Source organism: Aplysia californica, unplaced genomic scaffold (assembly GCF_000002075.1).
Source record: "Aplysia californica isolate F4 #8 unplaced genomic scaffold, AplCal3.0 scaffold00003, whole genome shotgun sequence".
NCBI classification, from domain to species: Eukaryota; Metazoa; Mollusca; class Gastropoda; order Aplysiida; family Aplysiidae; genus Aplysia; species Aplysia californica.
In genome coordinates, this window is record NW_004797273.1 from 2,363,528 (window position 1) to 2,385,894 (window position 22,367).

General features: G+C 40.9%; 1 protein-coding gene across 2 annotated transcripts in view; it reads left to right on the plus strand.

Annotated features, from left to right (window-relative positions):
* The window catches only part of LOC101863308 (transcription elongation factor SPT6), a 40,915-nt gene extending 19,208 nt beyond the window's left edge, over positions 1 to 21,707 (plus strand). For both annotated transcript variants that reach the window (XM_005089117.3, XM_005089118.3), the window contains 26 exons: positions 29 to 165; positions 936 to 1,147; positions 2,018 to 2,147; positions 3,423 to 3,573; positions 4,062 to 4,157; positions 5,039 to 5,146; positions 5,799 to 5,942; positions 6,440 to 6,573; positions 7,921 to 8,115; positions 8,677 to 8,812; positions 9,185 to 9,322; positions 9,664 to 9,831; positions 10,324 to 10,451; positions 10,854 to 11,061; positions 11,382 to 11,529; positions 11,952 to 12,100; positions 12,430 to 12,570; positions 13,446 to 13,552; positions 14,279 to 14,367; positions 15,222 to 15,337; positions 15,871 to 15,993; positions 17,349 to 17,509; positions 17,940 to 18,130; positions 18,724 to 18,786; positions 19,817 to 19,971; positions 20,808 to 21,707. In XM_005089117.3, the coding sequence (XP_005089174.1) occupies positions 29 to 165; positions 936 to 1,147; positions 2,018 to 2,147; positions 3,423 to 3,573; positions 4,062 to 4,157; positions 5,039 to 5,146; positions 5,799 to 5,942; positions 6,440 to 6,573; positions 7,921 to 8,115; positions 8,677 to 8,812; positions 9,185 to 9,322; positions 9,664 to 9,831; positions 10,324 to 10,451; positions 10,854 to 11,061; positions 11,382 to 11,529; positions 11,952 to 12,100; positions 12,430 to 12,570; positions 13,446 to 13,552; positions 14,279 to 14,367; positions 15,222 to 15,337; positions 15,871 to 15,993; positions 17,349 to 17,509; positions 17,940 to 18,130; positions 18,724 to 18,786; positions 19,817 to 19,971; positions 20,808 to 21,299 (4,020 nt within the window). In that variant the 3' untranslated portion in view covers positions 21,300 to 21,707. The remainder of the gene's footprint in view (positions 1 to 28; positions 166 to 935; positions 1,148 to 2,017; positions 2,148 to 3,422; positions 3,574 to 4,061; positions 4,158 to 5,038; positions 5,147 to 5,798; positions 5,943 to 6,439; positions 6,574 to 7,920; positions 8,116 to 8,676; positions 8,813 to 9,184; positions 9,323 to 9,663; positions 9,832 to 10,323; positions 10,452 to 10,853; positions 11,062 to 11,381; positions 11,530 to 11,951; positions 12,101 to 12,429; positions 12,571 to 13,445; positions 13,553 to 14,278; positions 14,368 to 15,221; positions 15,338 to 15,870; positions 15,994 to 17,348; positions 17,510 to 17,939; positions 18,131 to 18,723; positions 18,787 to 19,816; positions 19,972 to 20,807) is intronic.
* The last annotated feature ends 660 nt before the right edge of the window (positions 21,708 to 22,367 follow it).

Here is a 22,367-nt window from a genome sequence, read left to right on the forward strand (position 1 = left end):
ATGTACTCATTTTTGTTATGTCTACCAGTGGATGCAGCTTTGCACTCGTCGCAGCAACCTGACTCGTCTCCACGAGAAGATGAAGGATTATCTGTACGAGCAGTACTCCGACCCGGACAAACCCGCTGTTCTCTTCAGACCCATCTCTGAGGAAGAGATTGAAAGGTGACTTAATTATGTCCTTTTTTAATGTAGAAACATGCACGTTTTCATTCTTGATTGAAATATCAGATAAACGCCAGGAGGAACCTTCAATTTTCTGTATGTGTTGTTCAACGATTAAGAGATAACCTTACTTACATGTTAGCATTTTGTTGTTTAGGAATGACATAATTCAACGTATTGAATCAAGTTTTAGGACAGCTCGACTCAAGATTTGTGTATGGTTCTTTAGAAGTATTTTGTTGATTCTGTGAGGAGTGCACTGTCAGAGTTGAATGTAATGGTTTTCAAAATCGAGTCTTTTATTTGATGGGTGGTTGGCATATGCTCTAGTTTGGTTTGCTCCTTCTTTCCTATCCAACATCTATCGTCCTAATCTCTCCTTGTTCTCTTTTGTGTTTGTTACTATCTTGTAATATCTTTTATCTTTGGCGCTTATATGATCTAGTTGAGTTGCAAGTGTTCTACAACTTACTGAAACAAAAAAAAAAAAATTTAATGGTTGTTATGCCTCAGTTGCTAATCGTGTCCGCCATGGTATACCCAGAGTGGGTGGTTGGCGGGTGCTCTGGTGTGGTTTGCTTCTTCTTTCCAATCAAACATCTATCGTCCTTATCTCCCCTTCTTCTTTTTTATGTTTGTGACTCTCTTGTAACACCTCTAATCTTCTGGCTCTCATATGCATATGTGGGGGTCGTAAAACCTCTACTAAAAAAAAAGTATACCCAAAGTTCTCCTAGAAATCAATAAAATGGATTTTTTTATTTTCTCAGGGTGAAGAATGTTCAGACTCCGGAGGAGCTCCGAGATGTCTACCAGAACTTTCTGCTTTACTATGGCCACGAGATTCCCAACATGCGCAACAATGAACAGAACCAGCCCAGGGAAGAGGGCGAAGCTGAACGCGAGCCTAAGGCGAAGGGCAACTCTGTGAAGCAGGCCAGTAGACGCAGTGGCTACTCCATCTGCCTTGGTGCCAAGTTGGGTAAGTTTGATGACTGGTGATGTTTGGAATGGGTTTTTGTCTTTGTGAGTTGTTTTAACTGGGGATCTACCCATTGCAAAATCTACGTCTTTCCTGGTGTCTTATGTGTGTCATGTTTATGCTCCGCCATGGCTTTTTGTTCTGTGTCAGTGTGAAAGAAAGCACATTAATAAGAACAAAAAAGTGGATGGGTGGTTGGCTGGTGCTCTGGTGCAGTTTTCTCCTTTTTTTCCCTAATAGACATCTATCATCCTTCTTTTTTGTGTTTGTTAATCTCTTATAACCCCTCTAATTTTCAGTACTTTTATGACGTAGTCTGTCCATGAGTTGATTTAGTGTAATTGATGGTTAAATGCTTATTGTCATGTATTCCCTGAAGACTCATGATTTCACAATAATTGTTAAGCAGATCTGTTTATTCCAAAATACTGTTTTGGTCCCCCATTAGGGACTTACATTGCTGCTTTTGATGTGTAATCACCTTCCATTTTACAACAGAGCTGGAAATGAAATTAGGAATTATTTATTGCTATTCTTGACGCTTTACCACTCTACAAGGACTAGTATGGTCTGATGTGGTAAGCTTTGTGGATACTGAATCTTATTGCAGTTTTACTTACTTTTATTTCTCTTGTGGTGGTCTCCGGATGTAATTATTTTCCTGTTTCGTCATTAACCTCATGAATTGGGTAAACTTTGTGGAAACAGTTTTTCTTGCAGTTGTACTTTTTGTCTTTCCCCTGAAGTGGTTTACATTTGAAATCACTTTCAGTATCGCCTCAAGCCAAGTGTATTTAGTAAACTTTGTGAAGACATTCAAAATAGTTATTGCAGTTGCACTTACTTTCTTTCTCTTGTGGTGGTTTACAGATGAAATCACTCGCCAGTTCGGTCTTAAGCCGCATGAGTTTGGCGAGAACATCCGCGACAACTACCAGCGTCATGACGTCAGTCAGTGTCCCCTGGAGCCCCTGGAGCTGGCTAAGGATTATGTGTGCCCGTGAGTCATCATCGCTATCATTATCATCATCTTCATCATCATTGGTGGGTGGTTGGTGGGTGCTCTGGTGTGGTTTGCTCCTTCTTTCCTGTCAAACATCTATCATCCTTATCTTTCCTTTTTTTGTGTAAGTTTCTCTCTTGTAACACATTTATTCTTCGACACTTATATGACCTTTTTGAGTTGCAAGTGCCGTAAAACACTTACTTAAACTAAAACATCATCATTTGCTGCCTTTCTCACCCTGCTATAGGGTATAAGCCTTGAACGAACACTTTCCACCTTTCCCTATCCTGAGTTAGCCTCTTGATATTATTTCTGTCTTATCACTTTTCTGTACGTCATTCTCTGTGACATTCTAGGACTTCATCCAGAGAGACTTGTTAGGTGGCGGAGGTTTCGGGTCAGGAGAGTCCTTTCATGGGTCATTGCTGCCAAATTCAGTCTTATGCTTGTATGCTGTATCTCACATGTGTTTCCACTGTTGGCTTGGTGGGCACCATGGTGTAGTTTACTTCTTCTGGTGATTTATTGTGTCGCTATTGTCCCCGTCTGTTTGTTCCTGGCAAAATGTAGCCATTGTTATGTTTACGCGCTATCCTGCTTTGAAATGTGTCTTGTTTACAATGGAATGAAAGCTTTGTACTTCTCCATTTGCCTACTAACAGTAAACTATGAATGCTGTTGTATTAATTTTTGTACCAACTTAGTATGGTCAGTAGTCATTTATTATACTTGTATCAATACGGAAAGCTAAGGTTTGAATTTCTTCCACGCTTGGAATGGTTGGGTATCAGGGTTTTTGACAGGTTTTCATAGCTCAGCAGTCTGTTTTGAACTAGACATACTTTAACTTCTAACATGTGTAACATAAATTTGATGTGATAAAAATAATTTTCACTTTCATTCTTTGAATGTTTATATTCTCAGGAAATTACCTCAGAAATTGTATTGTAGGGCAGGCAAGAAGCGTTTCACTTTTGTTCTCTGAATGTTTGTATTTTCAGCCGATTCCCTCAGAAATTGTATAGTTGGCAGGCAAGAGTGGGTGGTTGGTGGGTGCTCTGGTGTGGTTTACTCCTTGTTTCCTATCAAACAACTATCGTCTTTATCTCCTCCTTCTTTTTTATGTTTGATACTGTCTTGTAACACCTCTAATCTTCAGCACTTATATTATGGCCTTATTAAGTGCCGTAAAACGCTTACTAAAACAAAAACAAAAAAGGCAAGCAAGAAGCATTTTCACTTTTTCTCTCTAAATATTTGTATTTTCAGCCAATTCCCAAGTGAGGAGGACGTCCTAAAGGGCTGTCAGCACATGGTGGCCATGCAGCTGTCGCAGGACCCCCTGGTGCGGCAGAGCGTGCGCACCGCATTTCAGGAAAGGGCAAAGATCCGGGTGCAGTCCACAAAGAAAGGCCTGAAGGTGAGTGGTTTTGCTGGCAACTGTGATTAACTTTAGGACTGCTGAAATCATCCCTCTTATCGATAAGATGCTTGCATGGAGTTTTATAGGTTTATGCTTTCGGCAGTCGTTTCCAGAAATTAGATGTGTTTTTTCTTAAAACGTAAGTGAATAGGCTTGTTAACAGAACTTAAAAGTCCAATGCTAATAAGCTTTTCTTTAATTGTTGTCCAATCAGGCTTCTTGGGAATGTTTTCTTTTGTGGCCTTTATTTTTGGGGGGTTTTTGTTATTTTTACTACCATGGCAATTCCTAGGCTCTAAAATTGTAATTGTGCTCTCTTTTTCAGAAGGTTTAAAGATGTGTTTTTTTGTTTTATTAAAAGTTTTATGACACAGGAACACAAATAGGTCATATAAGTGGTTAATATTAGAGGTTGATGGTTTATTTATTCATGATGAAAATGTTATTTGTGATTTTTGATGGCGAGTGTCTTTGTACTTCTCCAGGTGATTGACGAAAGCCACAATTGTTTTACTGTGAAGTACCTGAGAGGGAAGCCGGTGAAAGATCTCAAAGATGACCAGTATCTCAAGCTGAACAATGTGAGTTGTTTATACTTGTGACGCTGTCTTGTTATGTGTTCGTTTATGAACAATGATTTTATTGGGTCCTGTTTTTGTGAAAGTAAATTGTATTTTTTTTTTTCGCTTCATGGTACACACAGACTGTGGCTAGTGGCTTATTTTACTGCATGTTCATTCTGGTGCTGCTGTTATTAACATGTTGGTTGGGTTTTAGGGTATCCCTTTGAGCTTGAGATAAAGTCTGACAAAGGGATAGACAAAAATAAAAGAAGTGGTCTGTTTATCTGTCAGACTTATTCTCATGCTTTAAATGATGGCTATTGTGTTGATGTACTTATTTTTCTTTTTACTTAAACAATGTCATGGACTTGGAAGTAGAAACCATAGGGGGCTCTCGTGGCCTAGAGGTTAAGATGTTCGCCTCTCATTCAAAGGTCCCGGGTTCGAATCCGGGTAGTGCCAGAAAGATTTTCTTCTCTAAAATTGTCTCCTTTCTCCTCCTTTCCTGCTCTCTAGCTATGTTCTGTTGTCTGCATTCGTCTCCAGTTTCTGCCCTCACCTCCTTTGCCCCCTCCTCTCAGTTTCTTACTCTTTCTGTAGCCTTTCTACTGCTACTCCTTGGCTGTTTACTGCTGTCTTTCAGCCACACCCCTGATCTTCTGATACGATTGATTTACACTTGGCCTCCTCGGACAAGGGCGAAAAATCTTTGAGGTCCCGTGTGCAAGTTGCGCACATTAAAGTGCAAAATTCAAAATTTCCTACCAACTGAAAATGTTTAGTGTGTCCTGCACACTCATATGACCTTATGCAGTTGCGAGCACCGTAAAACACTTACAATAAAAAAAAAAAGTAGAAGCCATAGTGAAAATATCTCTGTTTACATTTCTTCTCTCCAGGCTGAGGAGGAGGGTCTGATCACTATCTCCGTCAAGATGGACGAAGAGGAGGAGCAGGGGGGCACCATCTCCACCTATTTCGAGGAGATTCGCCAACTGTACTACAGGGTCAGTTAAATTAATTATGTGTCCGTCTGTCATGTCTGTGTGTCTGTCTGCTTGTTGATCTGTACTCCTGCTCTACCTGCCTGTCCTGGTGGTTGGAGGTTGTCACAGGGAGACCATACTTTTTTATTCCTTTTCTGTTTGAGTATATTTTGCTTTTCCCCCCAAAAGTGACAGTGATTGTGTATATGTGGTTCTCTTTATTCGCGCGCTCATATGACCTTAGCAGTTGCGAGCGCCGTAAAACCTTATACTATACTATACTCTCTTTATTCAAACTAAATCTCACCCCCTGTTCTTCCTTTTGCGTGGGTGGTTGGAGGGTGCTCTGGTGTGATTTGCTCCTTTTTTCGTATCGAACGTCTAGTCCTTTTCTCTCCTCCTTTTTTGTGTATGTTACTCTCATTGTAACACCTCTATTTTTCAGCACTTATACGACCTTTTTGGGTTGTAAGTGCTGTCAAACTCTTACTAATACTCTTTTGCCACCCCAGGAATGTTATGTTTTTGCATCAGACAATATGTGATGGCAGCTACCACATACACCACATGCACACACATACGCATGCGCGCGCGCGCACACACACACACACACATACTTTCTCTCTCTCACTCTCATGTCTATCATTGGCTAAGGTTTCTCTTTTTATTTCAGGATGAGTTCAGCCACCTGGTCCAGCAGTGGAACACTCAGCGCTCAGAGGCTCTGAAGCGAGCTCTCTACAAAATCCTTTACCCTCAGATGGAGAAAGAGCTCAGAGCTAAACTGCTGCAAGAGGCCAAAGAGGGGGTCCTCAAGGTGAACCTTTTATAGTTTTTTGGGTTTTTTTTTTGCTTTGTTTTATTTGTTCCATCAGGAGTTGTTAGGTGTAAAATGTAAGAGTGTATAAGTAAGTTAGATGAGGGGATAGTATCTTTTGCACCCCTGTCATACTGTAAAGTGATGTTTTGTCCTTTTCACTGTTGAGGTAGCGTTACCTGCTTGCCTGTTCACAGTACAAGTGGCAGTGAGGTTATGATGTTGTCTTTTTTGTCAGGATTTTAAACAAATTTGTTTAGAATGGCTTTTATAAATCGGGGTTTGTTGTTTTGGGCAGATGCTCTGGTGAGGTTTCCTCCTTCTTTCCTATCTAACATCTGTCGTCCTTAAGTTGCCCGTATCTCTCCTTCTTTTTTGTGTTTATTACTCTCTTGTAACACCTCTAATCTTTGGCACGTATATGACCTAATTGTGTTGCAATAGCAGTAAAACGCTTACTAAAACGAAAACATAAATCTGTGTTTTATTTGCCTCAGGCATGCGCTCGCAAGCTGTACAACTGGCTGAAGGTGGCTCCCTATCAGATGGACCAGCAGCTGGAGGACGAGTTTGACGAGGCCAACAACGAGGACGGCCTCAAAGTGCTCGGCATTGCCTTCTCCACCAGCATGTGAGCCCATAGCATACTTTACCTAGCCCATCCCAACACTGAATAATGATGAGGGGTTTGGAATTTTCCTTTACGAATTTCCCCTCATATTGTTGGCCAGCTGTTTAAGTGCACTAAGCTCAAATCTTTGAAAATTGTGGTACCTGTATTGCAGTTTTTTAAACTCTTTAAACCCCAAGTTTTTTCCACCCTTCCCCGGAGTTTTTTCTTTGGTCACCTAAACCTGGTGCACTATGTCTTATTGTAACCCCAAACCCCAAAATCTTGCTTCCAATTTCTAAACGGCAGAAACAAAGGCTTAGTCATTACTAAAAAACTTGGTTAGGGAATAGTTAGGAAAAACAAGCAAAATCCAACACTAAATGAAAAGAAACAGTTGTCACTTGTATCGGGAAGCATCCGATGGGGAACAGGGTCATTACCGCTGGACGCTCCCAGCTTCTGATGGGGTTTAAAGAGTTAATCTTTGAAAATTGGTTGCTTTTTTTCGAAATTCAAATTCTAAATATTTAAGCAAAATAAAACAAAAGCAAGAATAGATACATAAATGAGATACTATTGTAAAAGGAATGAAACCGTTTTTTTCTCTGTCCTGAAAACTTGTTTTAGAAGCTTCAAACTTTAATTTGAACAGCTGGACGATGATATGGTTTTTTTTTGGTCCACTTTGTGTGTACATTAAGGTAGGGATTCTGTAGAAATAGAATAACAAAAACATCCCCTTGTAGATGATGTTTGGAAGTTTTATCGTCCTTGATGAATATAATTTCATTGCTGGCAACTTTTTGTTTATGTGATATAGTGATGTCTTTTCCAAACATGCTAACAAAGACCTGATAGTGGTGTTTGTTTTGAGCAAGGAGTGTTTTATAGTTGGTCGGAATGTGTAAAGTTTAATTTTTTGGTTTCCTTTGTTAAAATTTTATTCAAATTTCTTTCAAGTGGTCTTATTTGAAGGATGAACATCATTTGTTTTGTTTGAAAAGCATGTTTTGCTATTTTGCTACGCAGCAGTGTTCCTCAATGTAATCCCCTACAATCCAACCCCCTATGATCTCACAGGTCACCATGAAGCCCCAGCTTATTGAGACAATTTTTTTTTGTGGAAGTACTCTAGTTTTGACTTTCAGGAACATCTCACAGACCCCCTTGTAATGGATTCATGCACTGCATTTAGGGAGCCCCTGCAGCAGACAAAAAGAGACTAACAATAAACATTGTAGACATTTTGGTGTCTTGATGTTGGTGTGGGTCACAGGGTTACTTTTAATTAATACAATGTTGTATGACTTTCAGTCTGTTGTCATTTTTGCTCTTTTGTGATGATCATTTATTTAAACATTTTAGGGACACCCCGGCTTTTGGTGCCCTAATCGACGGCGACGCCTCAGTGATGGAATTTATCCGTTTGGAGAATATCACTAAAAGGAAGAATGCGTGGCGAGAGCTGGACAAAAAGGGCAAGGAGAAAGATATTGAGAAGCTGAAGGAGTTTATAGCAGAAAAGAAGCCTCACGTGATTGCAGTCACTTCAGAGTCCAGGTGAGTTTGTTTCTGTGACAGTTGCTATGCACAAGTTTCATGCTTTGTTTTCTTCTCGATCAATACTTGTGAAATTTTTTAAGTTAACGGTCGGTAATGAACTTTACTTATTTTTCTGATCCAGAAACAAACTTTACAACGACAACAATCTCTTTGAAATGTGAGCCGTATTTGCCTAATACGTAACATATTTTAAGACCCGTTCTTTTGACTTTGGTCAGTTATGACTGATTAAAATTGCTTCCTGGACATGTTCTCTTTGAAAACTTAAATTTTAGCCAAAACTGATGTAGTCTGTATGTTTTTGACTCAGTTGATGTGACTGATGATAGTGTGCTGTTGAAGGTTTATCCAATCTTTGAAGCCTTTTAAAATCATCGAGAAGAAAGACAGCAAGTTATTTTTATGTTCAAATATACTACTTGTTGGGTACCATTTTTGAAGCAAAGAGGCTGTAGTCAGCGTGACTTAATACTTACTGATGTTTATGGTCTATGAGCTTCTCTGTAACTCCAAGTGAAATAAAACATTTTGTTGAGTCAATGGAACGGATGTTTTCAGACAAGCTCTGATGATCATCGACGACATCAAAGCCATCATCAGCGAGCTGGAGATGGAGCAGCAGATGCCGGCCATCAACGTGGAGCTGGTGGACAATGAGCTGGCTATGATCTTTGAGAACACCAAACGGGCTGAGGTAAGTGTCGGCTTTTTGAGGCTTTTGTTGTCTCCTGCCTCCATGTCAAGCGCGCAAAATGGGACTGGACAGGTCATGTTTCATTGCTTCAGTTGCTTACTCGGTGCTACAATGCTGCCACTTATACTCATGAAATCCTAGTCTTACTGGGACAATAAACAATTTTAAATTGCCAATATTTCTGTGCTTTATAAGTTTACGAACTGTGCCCATTTACTGGAAAAAAAATTATGCTGTTACTTCATGCCTTCCTTTTCTCAGTTTCAAATACTTTGTTAGGAATGACTTTTTTTTAGCTGAAAAAAAATGATTAAAATGTTCATCAGTGGACTAGGATATATATGTGTGTGTATCTGTCCTGTTTTGTTGCAGACCGAGTTCCGCGAGTACCCAGCCCCTCTGCGTCACGCCATCTCTATTGCCCGCCGGCTTCAAGATCCCCTGCTGGAGTTTGCCCAGCTGTGTAACGGTGAAGAGGATATCTTGTGTATGCGTTACCATACTCTGCAGGTGAGGCCTCCCGCTCTCCTCCCACCCCCTCCTCTTTCTCCCCCTTCCCCCAGTTTTTTTCTATATGAAGGGGAACTGTACATTTCTCTTGGGCCTTTCTCCAAGGCTTTTTTACTCAGACTGTCTCACTCTTCATTTTTACCTCAAGGATAAAAGTTTTCCAGCTAAAGCTGGATGTCTGGCTTTTGAAAGTTTTCCGCCTGCTTGCTTGGTTTTAAATTCCTCAAACACTACCATTTCTTGTCCATGTAAGTCTCTTATTTGATAGAAAAGGTAGAATTGTTCAAATTTTCTCTTTGTTTCCTATATTTCCAATTGTATCTCTCCTCTCCGGCCAACAGGACTCCCTCCCGAAAGAAGAGCTGCTGGAATCTCTGTACCTGGAGTTTGTCAACCGCGTCAACGAAGTGGGTGTAGACATCAACCAGGTGTTGTCTTTCCCCTACACCGCCCCGCTCCTACAGTTTGTCTGTGGTCTCGGACCCCGAAAGTCAGCACAACTCATCAAGGTCAGTTATGGGTTTCTTGTAAGGCTGTCAGTCAATTACAGTACATTTGTAAAAAGACAGGGCATGCAAATAAGTTTTCAGCAAGAAAATAACTCAAGTTGTGTACTACAGGGTTAAATGTTTTAATAGATGGACTTTTTTGTCTTTTCCTTTTTGCTTACTTCAGCTGTCATTTTCTGGCATGTACTTGAGTCATGTTCCTCTGACACATGCCACAAAATATTGACCAATACAGCATTAAGATGTTTTCTGTTGTGACTGAACAGGTCCAACCTCTAGACACAAACCCTCCTCCTCCTACTCAGTGATGATTTAGGGCTTTTGTCTTGTAGGCCTTTTTACTGTTGTTCGTATTTGAAGGAGTGATTGGCCGAGACTTGCTGCTAGTGATTGTTTTCTGGTTTCTGAAGAGAGAGATAAAAGACCTCAGTTTTTGTGGTTGTGGAAATGTGGTTTATAATGGCGTGGACATTCTCTTTCTCCCCGGAGCAGACCCTGAAGCAGAACAACAGCCGTTTGGAGAACCGAACCCAGCTGGTGCAGCTGTGTCACATGGGACCCAAGGTGTTCATCAACTGTGGAGGGTTCATCACAATCGACACAAATCAGCTCGGAGACACGTGAGTTACTATGTATTTTTTCTGTTACAAAATCAAGAGAAGAGGCTATTGTCTAGTCAGTTTCCTGGAAATTATTTTCTAAAGCTGTCTTAGCCGTACCTTGTGTGATCTGATTATGCTTTTAAGGCTAAAGGTGTTTTTGCTGAATTATTTGTTCATGATGAGACAGCTTTCTTTTTTTCCCTGTCTGTAGGAGTACTTAGATTGCACATTTTTAAACACAGCATTTCTTGAAATGTATTTTTTTATTGTGACATAATTTCGAGAGGCCACGGAAGTAATCTACATCCTTTTTTGAACGGACGAAACAAACGTTGACCAAATAGTTTTGTTTTGTTTTATTAAAGTTGTGTAGTGTTTATCTTGCCTGATTCCCTGGATGTCCCATTCTACCATTCTCAGGTCGGAGGTGTTTGTGGACGTGCTGGACGGCTCCCGCGTGCACCCCGAGGCCTACGAGTGGGCGCGTAAGATGGCAGTGGACGCCCTCGAGTACGATGACACGGCGGAGGATGCGAACCCTGCCTCGGCGCTGGAGGAGATTTTGGAGAGTCCCGAGAGGCTGAAAGACCTTGACCTTGACGCCTTCGCTGAGGAGCTGGAGAGACAAGTTTGTTTTATTTTTCCTTTGTTCATAAGTTTGAGCAGGTGACAATAAGGAATTTTCTGAACGGTGTAAATTATATCAAGAGTACTGTATCTGTGGAAATTGATGCTCTCAAACACACTTGGCCTTGTCCTCTTGATTTTATGAGTAGCCTGTGTGTCAAGGCAAAATTGTGGCATGCGTCACATGAAATACCTCTCACTACTTCCTTGTCCTCATAGGGAATCCTTACCTTGGTTTGAAATATCTTATCGAACAGAACATTAAAGCATGCCTCTGTAGTATGTGCACTGTTTTTTAAATTCCGGTTTCTCTATATCCAGGGTTATGGTGACAAGCACATCACATTGTACGACATTCGTGCTGAGCTGAATCACCGCTACAAAGATCTGCGTACTCCGTACCGCTCTCCTTCGCTGGAGGAGCGGTTTAACATGCTGACTAAAGAGACTCCCGAGACTTTTTATGTTGGTTAGTGACATCTTTCGTTGTACTTCTGTAATCAATTGAAGAGACTAGAAAGGACACAGAAGATGGAATATTTTATATAGTTACAAAGAGCCAATACAAGAGTGAATGTGTAGATTGACATTGTTTTTCGGGTCGCATTTCATCTAAAAAATAATGGCTTAAAAAGATCTTTTCTCCTTAGGACTTTCTATGATGACTGAAATATAAAATGAAAACAAAAGAGAAATTTTGAATTGTGACAGCAAAGTTTTTGTCTATTAGTGTCAACTGAATGTCTTTTTGGTAGCAAATACAACTGTAAATTTTTATTGCATTTTCACAAAATCCTAGTGGCATCTATGTCAAACTCATGGTGTATGATTCTGATTATATGTAGACAGGCCCATTGTTTCTCACTTCCACCCTTTAATGTCTTCCCCCAGGCAAGATGGTGCTGGTCCGTGTTACGGGCATCGCGCACAAGCGCCCTCAGGGCGATCAGCTGGACCAGGCCAATCCCGTGAGAGACGAGGTGTCCGGCCTGTGGCAGTGTCCCTTCTGTCACTCCAACCAGTTCCCAGAGCTTAGTGATGTGAGGCTGCTACTTTATTTCTATTTCAAATTATTATTTTAAAATTTGTTTAATGTTTTTGGGTTTTTTTAAATACGGAAGGCAAACCTAATCGGTCATATTTTTAAAGGATCGTGTATCTCAAATATTATTCTACAGATTTTGTTTTTCTTTACAAAGTTTACTCCTACTTATAAACATTGATTTTCATGGGAATCCCCAACTGTAAAATCCTGTGAAGAATGGAGCGTCATTACACGTCTACTTTAAGGAATCAGAGATGACACCTCCAGAAAAAAATTCATAAGTGTTATTTAAAGCTTGTTCTTTTTTCCTTGTGCGTTTCCCAGGTGTGGAGCCATTTTGACGGTGGAAATTGTCCTGGGGCTGCAGTGGGTGTCAAGTGTCGCCTGGACAGCGGGGTCACAGGGTTCATCCACACAAAGAACATCAGCGACAAAATGATCCGGGACCCAGAAGAGCGGGTGCAGGTAGGTCATCGTGGCTGAGCGTAGATGCTACATCAATGTTGAATTGAAACTTTAGTCGTTTTGATGATAAATCGGCTGAGCAAAGAAAGGAGCTAGCCTCCCTCAGCCTGAAATTCCTACAATTACACCACTTGCTGCCAAATGATCAAGTCAAACCTCAAAGAAGACTGGATGAATGATTGGGCTACAGGTACGACAGGAAGGATGATGTATGGCCACCTGAATAAACCACTGGTCAAAGATCCAATCAATGAGTTGAGGAGGGATCAATCCATAATCTTCCTACTTGTACCCCTCTACCAACATCTCAACCGAATTGGAGTAAAGCAGTCTGTTGCCTGCCCTCATGTGACTACCCCTCAGAGACAGTGGAACATCATCTGTTCTTCTGTAGAAAACTAACTGATTTAAGGGGTTGTATTCTTCCCAAGCTACCCCACGCATCTAATTGCCTCTACTCCTCAAGACAACAATTAAAACAGACATGCAGCTATTACCGAATGGCATCATGCAGAAGAGTTAACGCTCAGATGCTACTGGATCGCTAACAACGACAACAGCATGATAAATCGGCGATATACTGCTCGGTGAGGAGTAGGGCAATGACTAAGGTTTGAGACATAACCAAGGTTTCAAAACATTAGGCTGATCAAGCTACACCGATATAGTTGGGTATTTCATGAAGTTGTAGACATTTTATCGCTATTTTTCATATTGCTGACATTTTATAGTTTTATTTCTTTCATGGCGGCTTGTGTCAATAGGGATTTCTTTCAGGTGCTATTGGATATGTGGTGAAAATTTTGTGAGGCTAATGTATTTCCTCTTAAAGAGTTGATTAGTGTATTTGATGATGCTATGCTCTCTTGTTTCAGATTGGAATGACCATCCACTCTCGCATCACCAAAATTGATATTGAACGATTCCAAGTGGAGCTAACCTCCAAGTCGTCAGACCTTTCCGACAAAGATGGGCTCTGGAGGTTTGTATTTAACAGTTAACATATTTTATACAAATGCCCAGTACAAAGTTGTAATGTGTTGTCATGAATGTAGAAGTCAGCCTAAAAGGTCATAGGAACGCAACCACTATTTTGTGTTTTATTAGTAAAAGATGCACTAAATATTCCCTGAGTAGAAGAGAACAAGTCACAATCATTCGCCTGTGAACACAACACATCCCACTGAATTCCTACCTAAATAGGATCCGCAAGGATACCCCACCCGACTGCCAGGGTGAAACAGTATCACACCACCTCTTCACTTTCCCTGCACTTAACGACCTGCGTAGTACCTACCTACCTGCCTCCCCAGACATTGGAAATACTCTATACAGTGACAAAACACAGTTGATAAAAACCTGTAAATTCTTTGCCATATTGACAGACCGAAAGGCTAGAACTCAAGTAGCGGCTGGATCGGAAAAGTAAAGTGTTTTATTCGTAGAGCGTAGGGTTAAAGCAGTGCTGCAAACTGTAAAAAGTATTGATGGAAAGAAGGCTTATATTTTAGATGAAAGTCAGAGCTGAATACATTCACTTCTGTGGGTTGATCCACCAAAGTCGAGCTAATGGTTTTGCACATTTGGTGGTTAATGGGAGTGGTCCAAAAGGACTACCTGTGTAAGATGTAAAGAATATCTGTTGTACTTTCTTGTGGTTAGATACAATTTAGAATTGTGTCTTTTATTGTCCATGTCTCTTCTGCAGGCCACAGAAAGACGTGTATTATGACTACGACCAGGAGAAACTAGACATTGACAAAGAAAATGACAAGAAAAAGCTGCAGGCCAGACAGAGTGAGTTTTACTGTTTGAAGTTTTAAGAATCTATTCAGTGTGCCTGGTCAGGAGAAATAGTTCTGTACTTGTACTTTCCTCCTTGGGGGTGTTTTGTCATTTATTTGTTCCAAGCTAGTTTCTCTAGATATTCTTTCATTCTCTTCTGAATGATTTTTCAGAATTTGTCTTCAGGACATGCTGTGATTTTCGAAAAGGCAAAGAAAACGAAAAAACAACATTATAGCAAAATAATAATGGTATATTGCTTACCTTTTCTTTTTTGGACTTTAACGGCTTAAATTTGTTTTTCTGTTCCTTTGAAGTATGCTGTGTTAGTCTTGTACTAAATACCTGTTTTCAGAACTCTGACAGAAAAGAACAATGACTTTGATGGGGGCAGAGACTTTGTATGTTTGAGGGGAAAAAAGTTATATTTCATTGTCCACCATTATTCCTTTTGCTTTGCGAGTTGTTGGCAGGTACTGGAAGTGGATAATTCTTCCCAGACTTTTTCTCTGGTCATTAAGGGTGTTGATTTGCAGTTTTTCCTTTTTCCTATCCACTTGTAATATCTGCCATTGGCCTGTTGGTTGTCTGGTATGCTCTACTTCTTGTACATTTTCACCAGATTACCAGTATCCATGTTTTTTGTTCCCGGCAGGCTGGCCATTAGCTTATTGATGTACACTCTAAATGTATACTTCGGTCATCATACCTTTTTCTTAACACTGTGTAACCATGGCTGTGTTGACATGCTTCTCTTTTCTCCACTGAACTAAGATAATCCTTGTGGGTGGTTGGTGGATGCTCTGATGTTGTTTTCTCCTCCCTCCCTGTCAAACATTTTTCGTACTTTGTCTCCCCTGTTCCAGCATACATCAAGCGTGTGATTGCCCACCCTTACTTCCACAATGTGAGCTACAAGGAGTGTGAGAAACTTTTGGCAAACATGGACCAGGGTGATGTCATCGTGCGGCCCAGTAGCAAGGTGGGGAACTTCGTTGAGTTTTGGTTGTCTCGTTTTTATTGAAATACTTCACACACACACACACACACACACACACACACACACACACACACACACACACACACACACACACACACACACACTTTCTAAATAGTTTTTTGTTTTTGCTACTTTCAAAATTCTCCCTAGAAAAGATGGAACCAATTTGTTCTTTTGAGTTCTGTTTCTGAATCTGTATGTATGACTAGTTTTTACTTTAATTGTCAATTTCAAATGCTGTGTTATGCAAAGAGATATATCTACCTTGGAACATCTTGGGTCTCCTGTTAAAAAGTGAGGTTTTTCTTCTGTATGCAGGTTACTCACAGTCCAGGCTGTCCCTGCTGTTACTCTAGCTTGAAGAGCTAAATTGTAGAAATTGTTGAATATCAACAGTGTGGTAAATGCACTGTTTTTAATAGAATGTATCTTTATGTTTGAAAACAGGACATTTTATATTATTCATGTTCAGTTGTAACAAAAATTTCTCTCCGGACTCCCCCCCTCCCCTCCAGGGTTCTGACCATTTGACAGCAACGTGGAAAGTGGCCGATGGGATCCTGCAGCATGTGGACATCAGAGAGGAGGGCAAAGAGAACGCTTTCAGCTTGGGTAGATGTCTGTGGATAGGGACAGAGGTGAGAAGGGGCTCTTACAGATGCACACAAACACGTGCGCACACACATATATACACACACATATACACATACTCAAACACACGCAGTTGCTTATTCCTTTGGTATTTAGAATTTTTTTTTTTGCATTTTCTTTTCCCTATGCTTTAAAATGTATTCATTTATTTAAAGATTTTGCGACTTTTTGTGTTGAATACTTGCTGTGCTCAAAAGTTCTGAACATATTAATAATGATTAAAACTCAGAGCTTTAAACCTTATTTTTAAAAAACAACTTTTAAAACTTACCATGCAAAATGTTGTGCTTTTATAAGACTACTATAGAAGATGCTGAAATAAAAGTGCTGTTCAGCTGTTAACCCTTAGAGCCCGGGGAACCCTCTGACCGGTCCGGAACTTTATCGATACGTAGCCCGATAAACCTTTTCATGGTCTGGGGGTCACGTATCGAATTATGGGATGTTTAAAGGCAGTAAAAGCTGGCCAATCAACCCAGAGTTCCTTGCTTGTAAAAGTCGCTTCCCCACATATGGCTGCGTCCGTTACAGCATTGTTTTGTGCTGTGTTGATGGTGTAGAGCGTGTTTTTCAAGTGCCTTTCTTCATCGTTCTGTCATGGATCCAAGTGAGCCTGAGCCAGACCCTTCTAGGCCTAATCGGGTGTGCTAAAAACTATTCACTGTGTGTGATGTGCTAGATGATTTAGAGGATGTGAGATATGCAACTCTGATTAGTTTCTGTGTGGATATTTTGTTATTGTGTGTGACGTATTTGTTGTGACCCAAAGGGTTAATGACTTACTGTATTGATCTGCTTCTCTTTGACTTTAATCATCTCACAAGAGCGAAAACATGCACAATAACCCCCCCCCCCCCCCCCCCCCCCCCGCAGTGCTACTGACTGAAGTGTCTTTAGGCATTCCCAAAGGTGGGACATTAACCATGTTCTTATGCACTGTAAAATTGTGATTGTAAATGGGCTGATTCATCAATGTCATGCGTATAAGTGTGCCTGAACTGCCACAGGGAACTGCTGCTTTTTCTTTCCTAATCCTTACTATTGTCATTTTCCTCTACTTCTTTTGTATGTTTGTCGCACTTTTGTGACCCGCTATTTCTGGGGTGCCTTGATAGTCGAAGCAGACTTTGTGCTGTTGAAGCTATAGAGGTGAGCAGAGTAAGCTTGATTCCCCATTTGGACTTCGCTGTTGACATCCACCCCTTGGCGCTCACATGACCTTACGCAGTTGCGAGCACTGTAAAATCTCTACTAAAACAAACATACATATACAATAAATAACAATAAGGACCAATAATAAATACTTTTACAGAATCACACATGTTTTGGGGTTGCCTTTCAGGAATATGAGGACCTGGATGAAATCATCGCTCGTCACATCCAGCCCATGGCAGCCACGGTACGAGACCTCATGGCCTTCAAGTATTACAGAGACTCGGAAGGAGGGAAGCGGGAGATTCTGGACAAACTACTGGCCGAGGAGAAGAAAAAGACTGGTTTCAGGTAAGCCTGCGCTTTTTTCAGAATGATCACCATTTATATTATATTTGCAAATGTCTAAATGTCTTCCCCATCAACAGATTTTTAGATTATTTACTAAGTGTCGGAGAGAAGATGGATTAGTGTTAAATCTTGACAGAAATTGAGGTGTATGATTCCATCCTATCTCCTTGTTTTAGTAAGCACTTTACGGCACTTGCAACACAATTGGGTCATATAAGTGCCGAAGAGTAGAGGTATTACAAGAGAGTAACAAACATAAAAAAGAAGGAGGGGCGATAAAGACTATAGTTGCTTGTCAGGAAAGAAGTGGCGAACCACACCAGAGCTCCCGCCGACCACCCATATCCCATCTCTTTCAGTCATTTTTTACGCATGAAGAGTGATGTTTCCACAGTGTAGCTAAATGCGTATTTCTCTCCTTTCCACCCAGGATCCCGTATTTAATGAGTGCCTCCCGTCAGTACCCTGGCAAGTTCCTGTTGTCGTACATGCCTCGGAACGTCCCGCGCCACGAGTACGTGTCTGTCACCCCCGATGGCATGCGCTACCGCCTGCAGATGTTCAGCTCCGTCAACTCGCTGATCCGATGGTTTAAGGAGCATTTCCGTGACCCGATTCCAGGTGAGAGACTTTTGAGAATGGTTGCCATTTTAAAAAATACTTTTGGTATTGTCTGCGTCGTCAGGCGCATAGTATGCGTTCTTAACCGCTGAATGGTAGATGAAACTGAATTTTTAAAGGGGGTTTCTTAGGTTGCGAAGGTTTTACGCAGCCGTAAGGAACTAAGTTTCACTGTTATTGGCCCTTTTTGGTTGTCATGGAAAGGCAGTCATCGTGAACTGTTATTTATTTTAAAAAATACAGAGTGAACTCCCAAGCTTTCTCACAATTCCTAGACAGTGGTCATGTTTTGTATTATATACTGGCCCATGCAGCTTCTTCTCCTGTTAAGTTAATGAAGTCGGCCACGTTTCATGTCTTAAGGTTCTCAGTGTCTGTCTGTTTATGTGAGTAGATGGTTGGTGGGTGCTCTGGTGTAGTTTGCTCCTTCTTTCCTATCGAACGTCTATCGTCCTTATATCTCTTCGTTCTTTTCTTTGTATGTTACTCTCTTGTAACACCTTTAATCTTCAGCGCTTATATGACCTTATTGTGTTGCATGGTGCAGTAAAACTCAAACTAAAACTAAACTAAATCTGTGTATGTGTCCTTAGGCACCCCGGCGGGCAGAACTCCAGCCATGTCCACGTACACCACTCCAGGCCAACAGATGCAGAGTAAGTGTTCTTCTTGTTCTTGTTCTTGTGTGCTTTGCCAGACTCCAGCCAATACTGCTGAAAGCTGACAAAAATGCCTTTAAAAAAAAATATGAGGCCTCAATTTTTTTATTTGCTGAATCGAAAGCCTGATCAGTTACCCTATTTGTGTGAAAAAATCAAAGTGAAACTGTGACTAGATTTTTAATAAATTTGAATTCACATTTTGTTACAACTCTATTTTTCGATGGTTACGCTCTCAAAAAATTTCTTTTTCTTAAAAATGCTGTGGGAAAAAAAAAGGTGTTTTGTCAGCTTACGGCAGAATAGATGCAGAGTAAGTGTCTTATTCTTATATGCTTGGCCGCTGACCTGTCGACTGTTTGGGTTATCACTGTATTTGTGTCTGTGTGCGAGTGTGTATTGGTGAATGTGTGTTTGTCTCCTCATTTACAGGAATGTGTCACATGGAGGGGGGGGGGGGGTTGCATTTTTTTTTACAACTCAACTGCTCAACTGTCATTTGCATAATTTTATGAGATGTCTATCATTCGTGTGTCGTTAAAGTTAGGTTAAACTGGTAAGTATATTGAAAAATGACACGTTAAGTTCTCATTCATGATACATGCTGGTGAAAAAGGAGTTGTGATATTTTTGTGATTGGCTGGCTTTTCAACCGAATGATTTACCTTTGAGCTGAATATGGCCAAGTAAAGGAAGGGAGTACATTTGTTTTAAATGCCAAAATGATCTGGTAGGGGAGGATGGGTTACCAACTTTTCTTATACACATGTTTATGTTACACCTGTCCAGTAATTTTAAAACATGATATTTGTATTTAATTGTAATGTGCATTGAGCATTTTAAAATAAAAATATGGAAATGGTCAGCATAAATATTATTTATTATTATTATTGTTATAATGATATTATTATTATTATTATAATTAATATTATTATTATCATCGTCATTATTGTTGTTATCATTATTTTTATTGTTGTTATCATTATCATAATAATTATTATTATTATGTTTCTCCTTTCTCCCCCAGCCCCTGGCAGAACCCCAGTGGGTCGCACACCGATGGGAATGTCCAGCGGCATGTACGGTCACCACAGTACCACACCGCGCGGTGCACCCTCGGCCACACCGCAGATGGGTGGACGGTCGGCGTATGGGGGTTTTGGCTCCAGCATGCCGTATCAGGTACGGAGCTCGAGATAGACTTAGTGCTTCTTGATTTAGTGAATGCTTTATCTTCGGATAAAATAAAAGAGTAAGAAAAAAAGAAACTGGACTGGAGAAATGGTAGGCAGGCATACAGGAGTTTTGGCTCCAACATACCGTATCCAGTACGAAATGTGATGCATTTACCCACTGACTGCCCAGTCGGAGATTGTTTACGATTTTTTTGTTAGGATTGGGAGTGAAAGGGTCAACTTGATGGATAGACATTTCGTTTGTGGTTTAATTGTAGGCCGTTGCTTCTTTTTTTTTTTTAGAGTGACTGTAAATGTGTGCATGATCTTATTAATTGAAACCAAATTTCTGTCGGTAGTAGAATTCAATTACATAGTGGAAAGTTCCAGTAGAGATTGTTTTGTGATTATATTTCCACAACTTTTTCTGTGATTTTCTTCATGAAAAGTGGCATTTGTTTATTTTCAAACTAAGACCCAAAGAAATCGGAGTAGTTTGAGTCTCATCTAAATGGAAAAATACTAAATTCTCCCCCCTCCCCCCCAATCACTATCGTGGATGGTTAGAGGGTGCTTTGATGTGGTTTGGTCCCTCTTTCCTATCAAACATCTGTTGTCCTTCTTTCTTTCCTTTTCTTTAAAAAAAATTAGAATTTTTAAATATTTGTTACTTGTAATACCTCTAACTTTTAGCACTTTTGTGACCTAATTGTGTTGAATGTGCTGTGATACTCTTTCTAAAACGAACATCCGCTCCAAATAATTTTTTTTTTTTTTTAGCTCATTACGCACTTTTATTATGTAGGTAAATAAGCTAATTTTTCCCCTCTTCATTCTGCACAGCCTGGAGTGACGCCAATGATGAACTCCATGATGACACCGTCGTCCTCCTACCAGCAGTCTGGCACCGGTCACATGACCACGCCGGGCGCCAGCGGACAAATGGGAACAGCCACGCCCTCTTACCAACCGACCCCACGCAGCATGGGAGGACAGGGCGCCCCATGGCCCGGTGCTACGCCTCGCACCCCAGCCTCGCGCACGCCCCGCATGGGCCAGCAGACTCCATCCGGCCACCACCACCACCATCAACAGCAGCAGCGCACGCCCAGGCAGAGCAGCGGTCCGACCACTTCCAGTGGAGATATGGACTGGGCTCGGGCTGCGGAACTCTGGGCCAACAGGAAGAAGAACAAGTCTCCGCGAGCTTCCCCACGGCCGTCGCCTCTCCCCAGTCCGGCCCGCAGGGGTCTCGAATCTCCTTTCACGACGGGGAGTAACGCGGGGGGCGCTTCACCGCAAGGTGACGGCACTCCGCTCATTGATGAGAGGTAGCCAGAGGGACGGATGCTCTCTGGCAGTATCTCAATGCTTGTTTACTTGTACATAAAGGGGCGAAAGAAAAAGTCCACTGGACTTGTGTGACTGACTGCCTTGAACTCTGCTTTGTATGGTAGGGGCCGAGTCTCTGGCTTGCATTCCTATGTATGGACATCGAGTTCCAATGAACCTTTTTCACTGGAGCATTCATGATACGAACGTTGGAATGACACAAAAGTCTGTAATAGTGAAGAGACAAACAGTTATTTCTAGCTCATCCAAACTTCACATGTGTTATATTTGTTTTAATTGATCTGGAATTAGTGTGGAAGTGATTCTTTGATTTAATATAACAGTGAGGTTAAGTGTGAATGCTAGTCTGAACTTCTAACTAGCTAGCACCAGATAGGATGTATAGGTGTCTGTTCATATCTGGAACAGAACTTGTTCATGAGCAGTAGACCGTCTGTGTGATCGTATGAGGCTGCTGAGTGTAAGTGTAAGGGTTGAGCAATTTGTATGTTATGATTGATGCTTTTGTTTGAATTGGAATTCAAGGTCAAGAAGTGTTTGCGAAGCATACGGAAAGATGCTATGGGATAAGAATGAAATTTTTGTTCTTGACCTTGTGTACTGTTTCGTTTTGTTTTGTGAAGGAGACTTGTTTTCTTAAAGTGGTTACGTACAACAGACCTACAGTGACTTAGGTCATAGGATTCATTGCAATACTGATACTTTCTGTATTTTGGTTCAAAATATAAGAATTTGTTTGTAGCATTTTATGTGCTGGAAAAAATTGATGTTGGTGAACATATTTCTTTTCGCTAAAGGAGAAATGTGTGGGATAAAGAGGAGTGGTTCTTCACTGGCTGTGGTTTGTCCATTGTTTAAGACCAGACATTTTGGTGCAGTTTTCTTTCAGAGCAAGTGTATTATCAGCTGCTGAAATGCCACGGCGTGTTAGGTCTGTGCTCTTTTGTGGTTGATGAGTGCTCGCACCTTCTACTTCTACTTCTTTTTGCACCCTGCGAGACGGTGCTACTGACTGAAGTGTCTTTAGGCAATTCCTCCGAGGGGGGATAT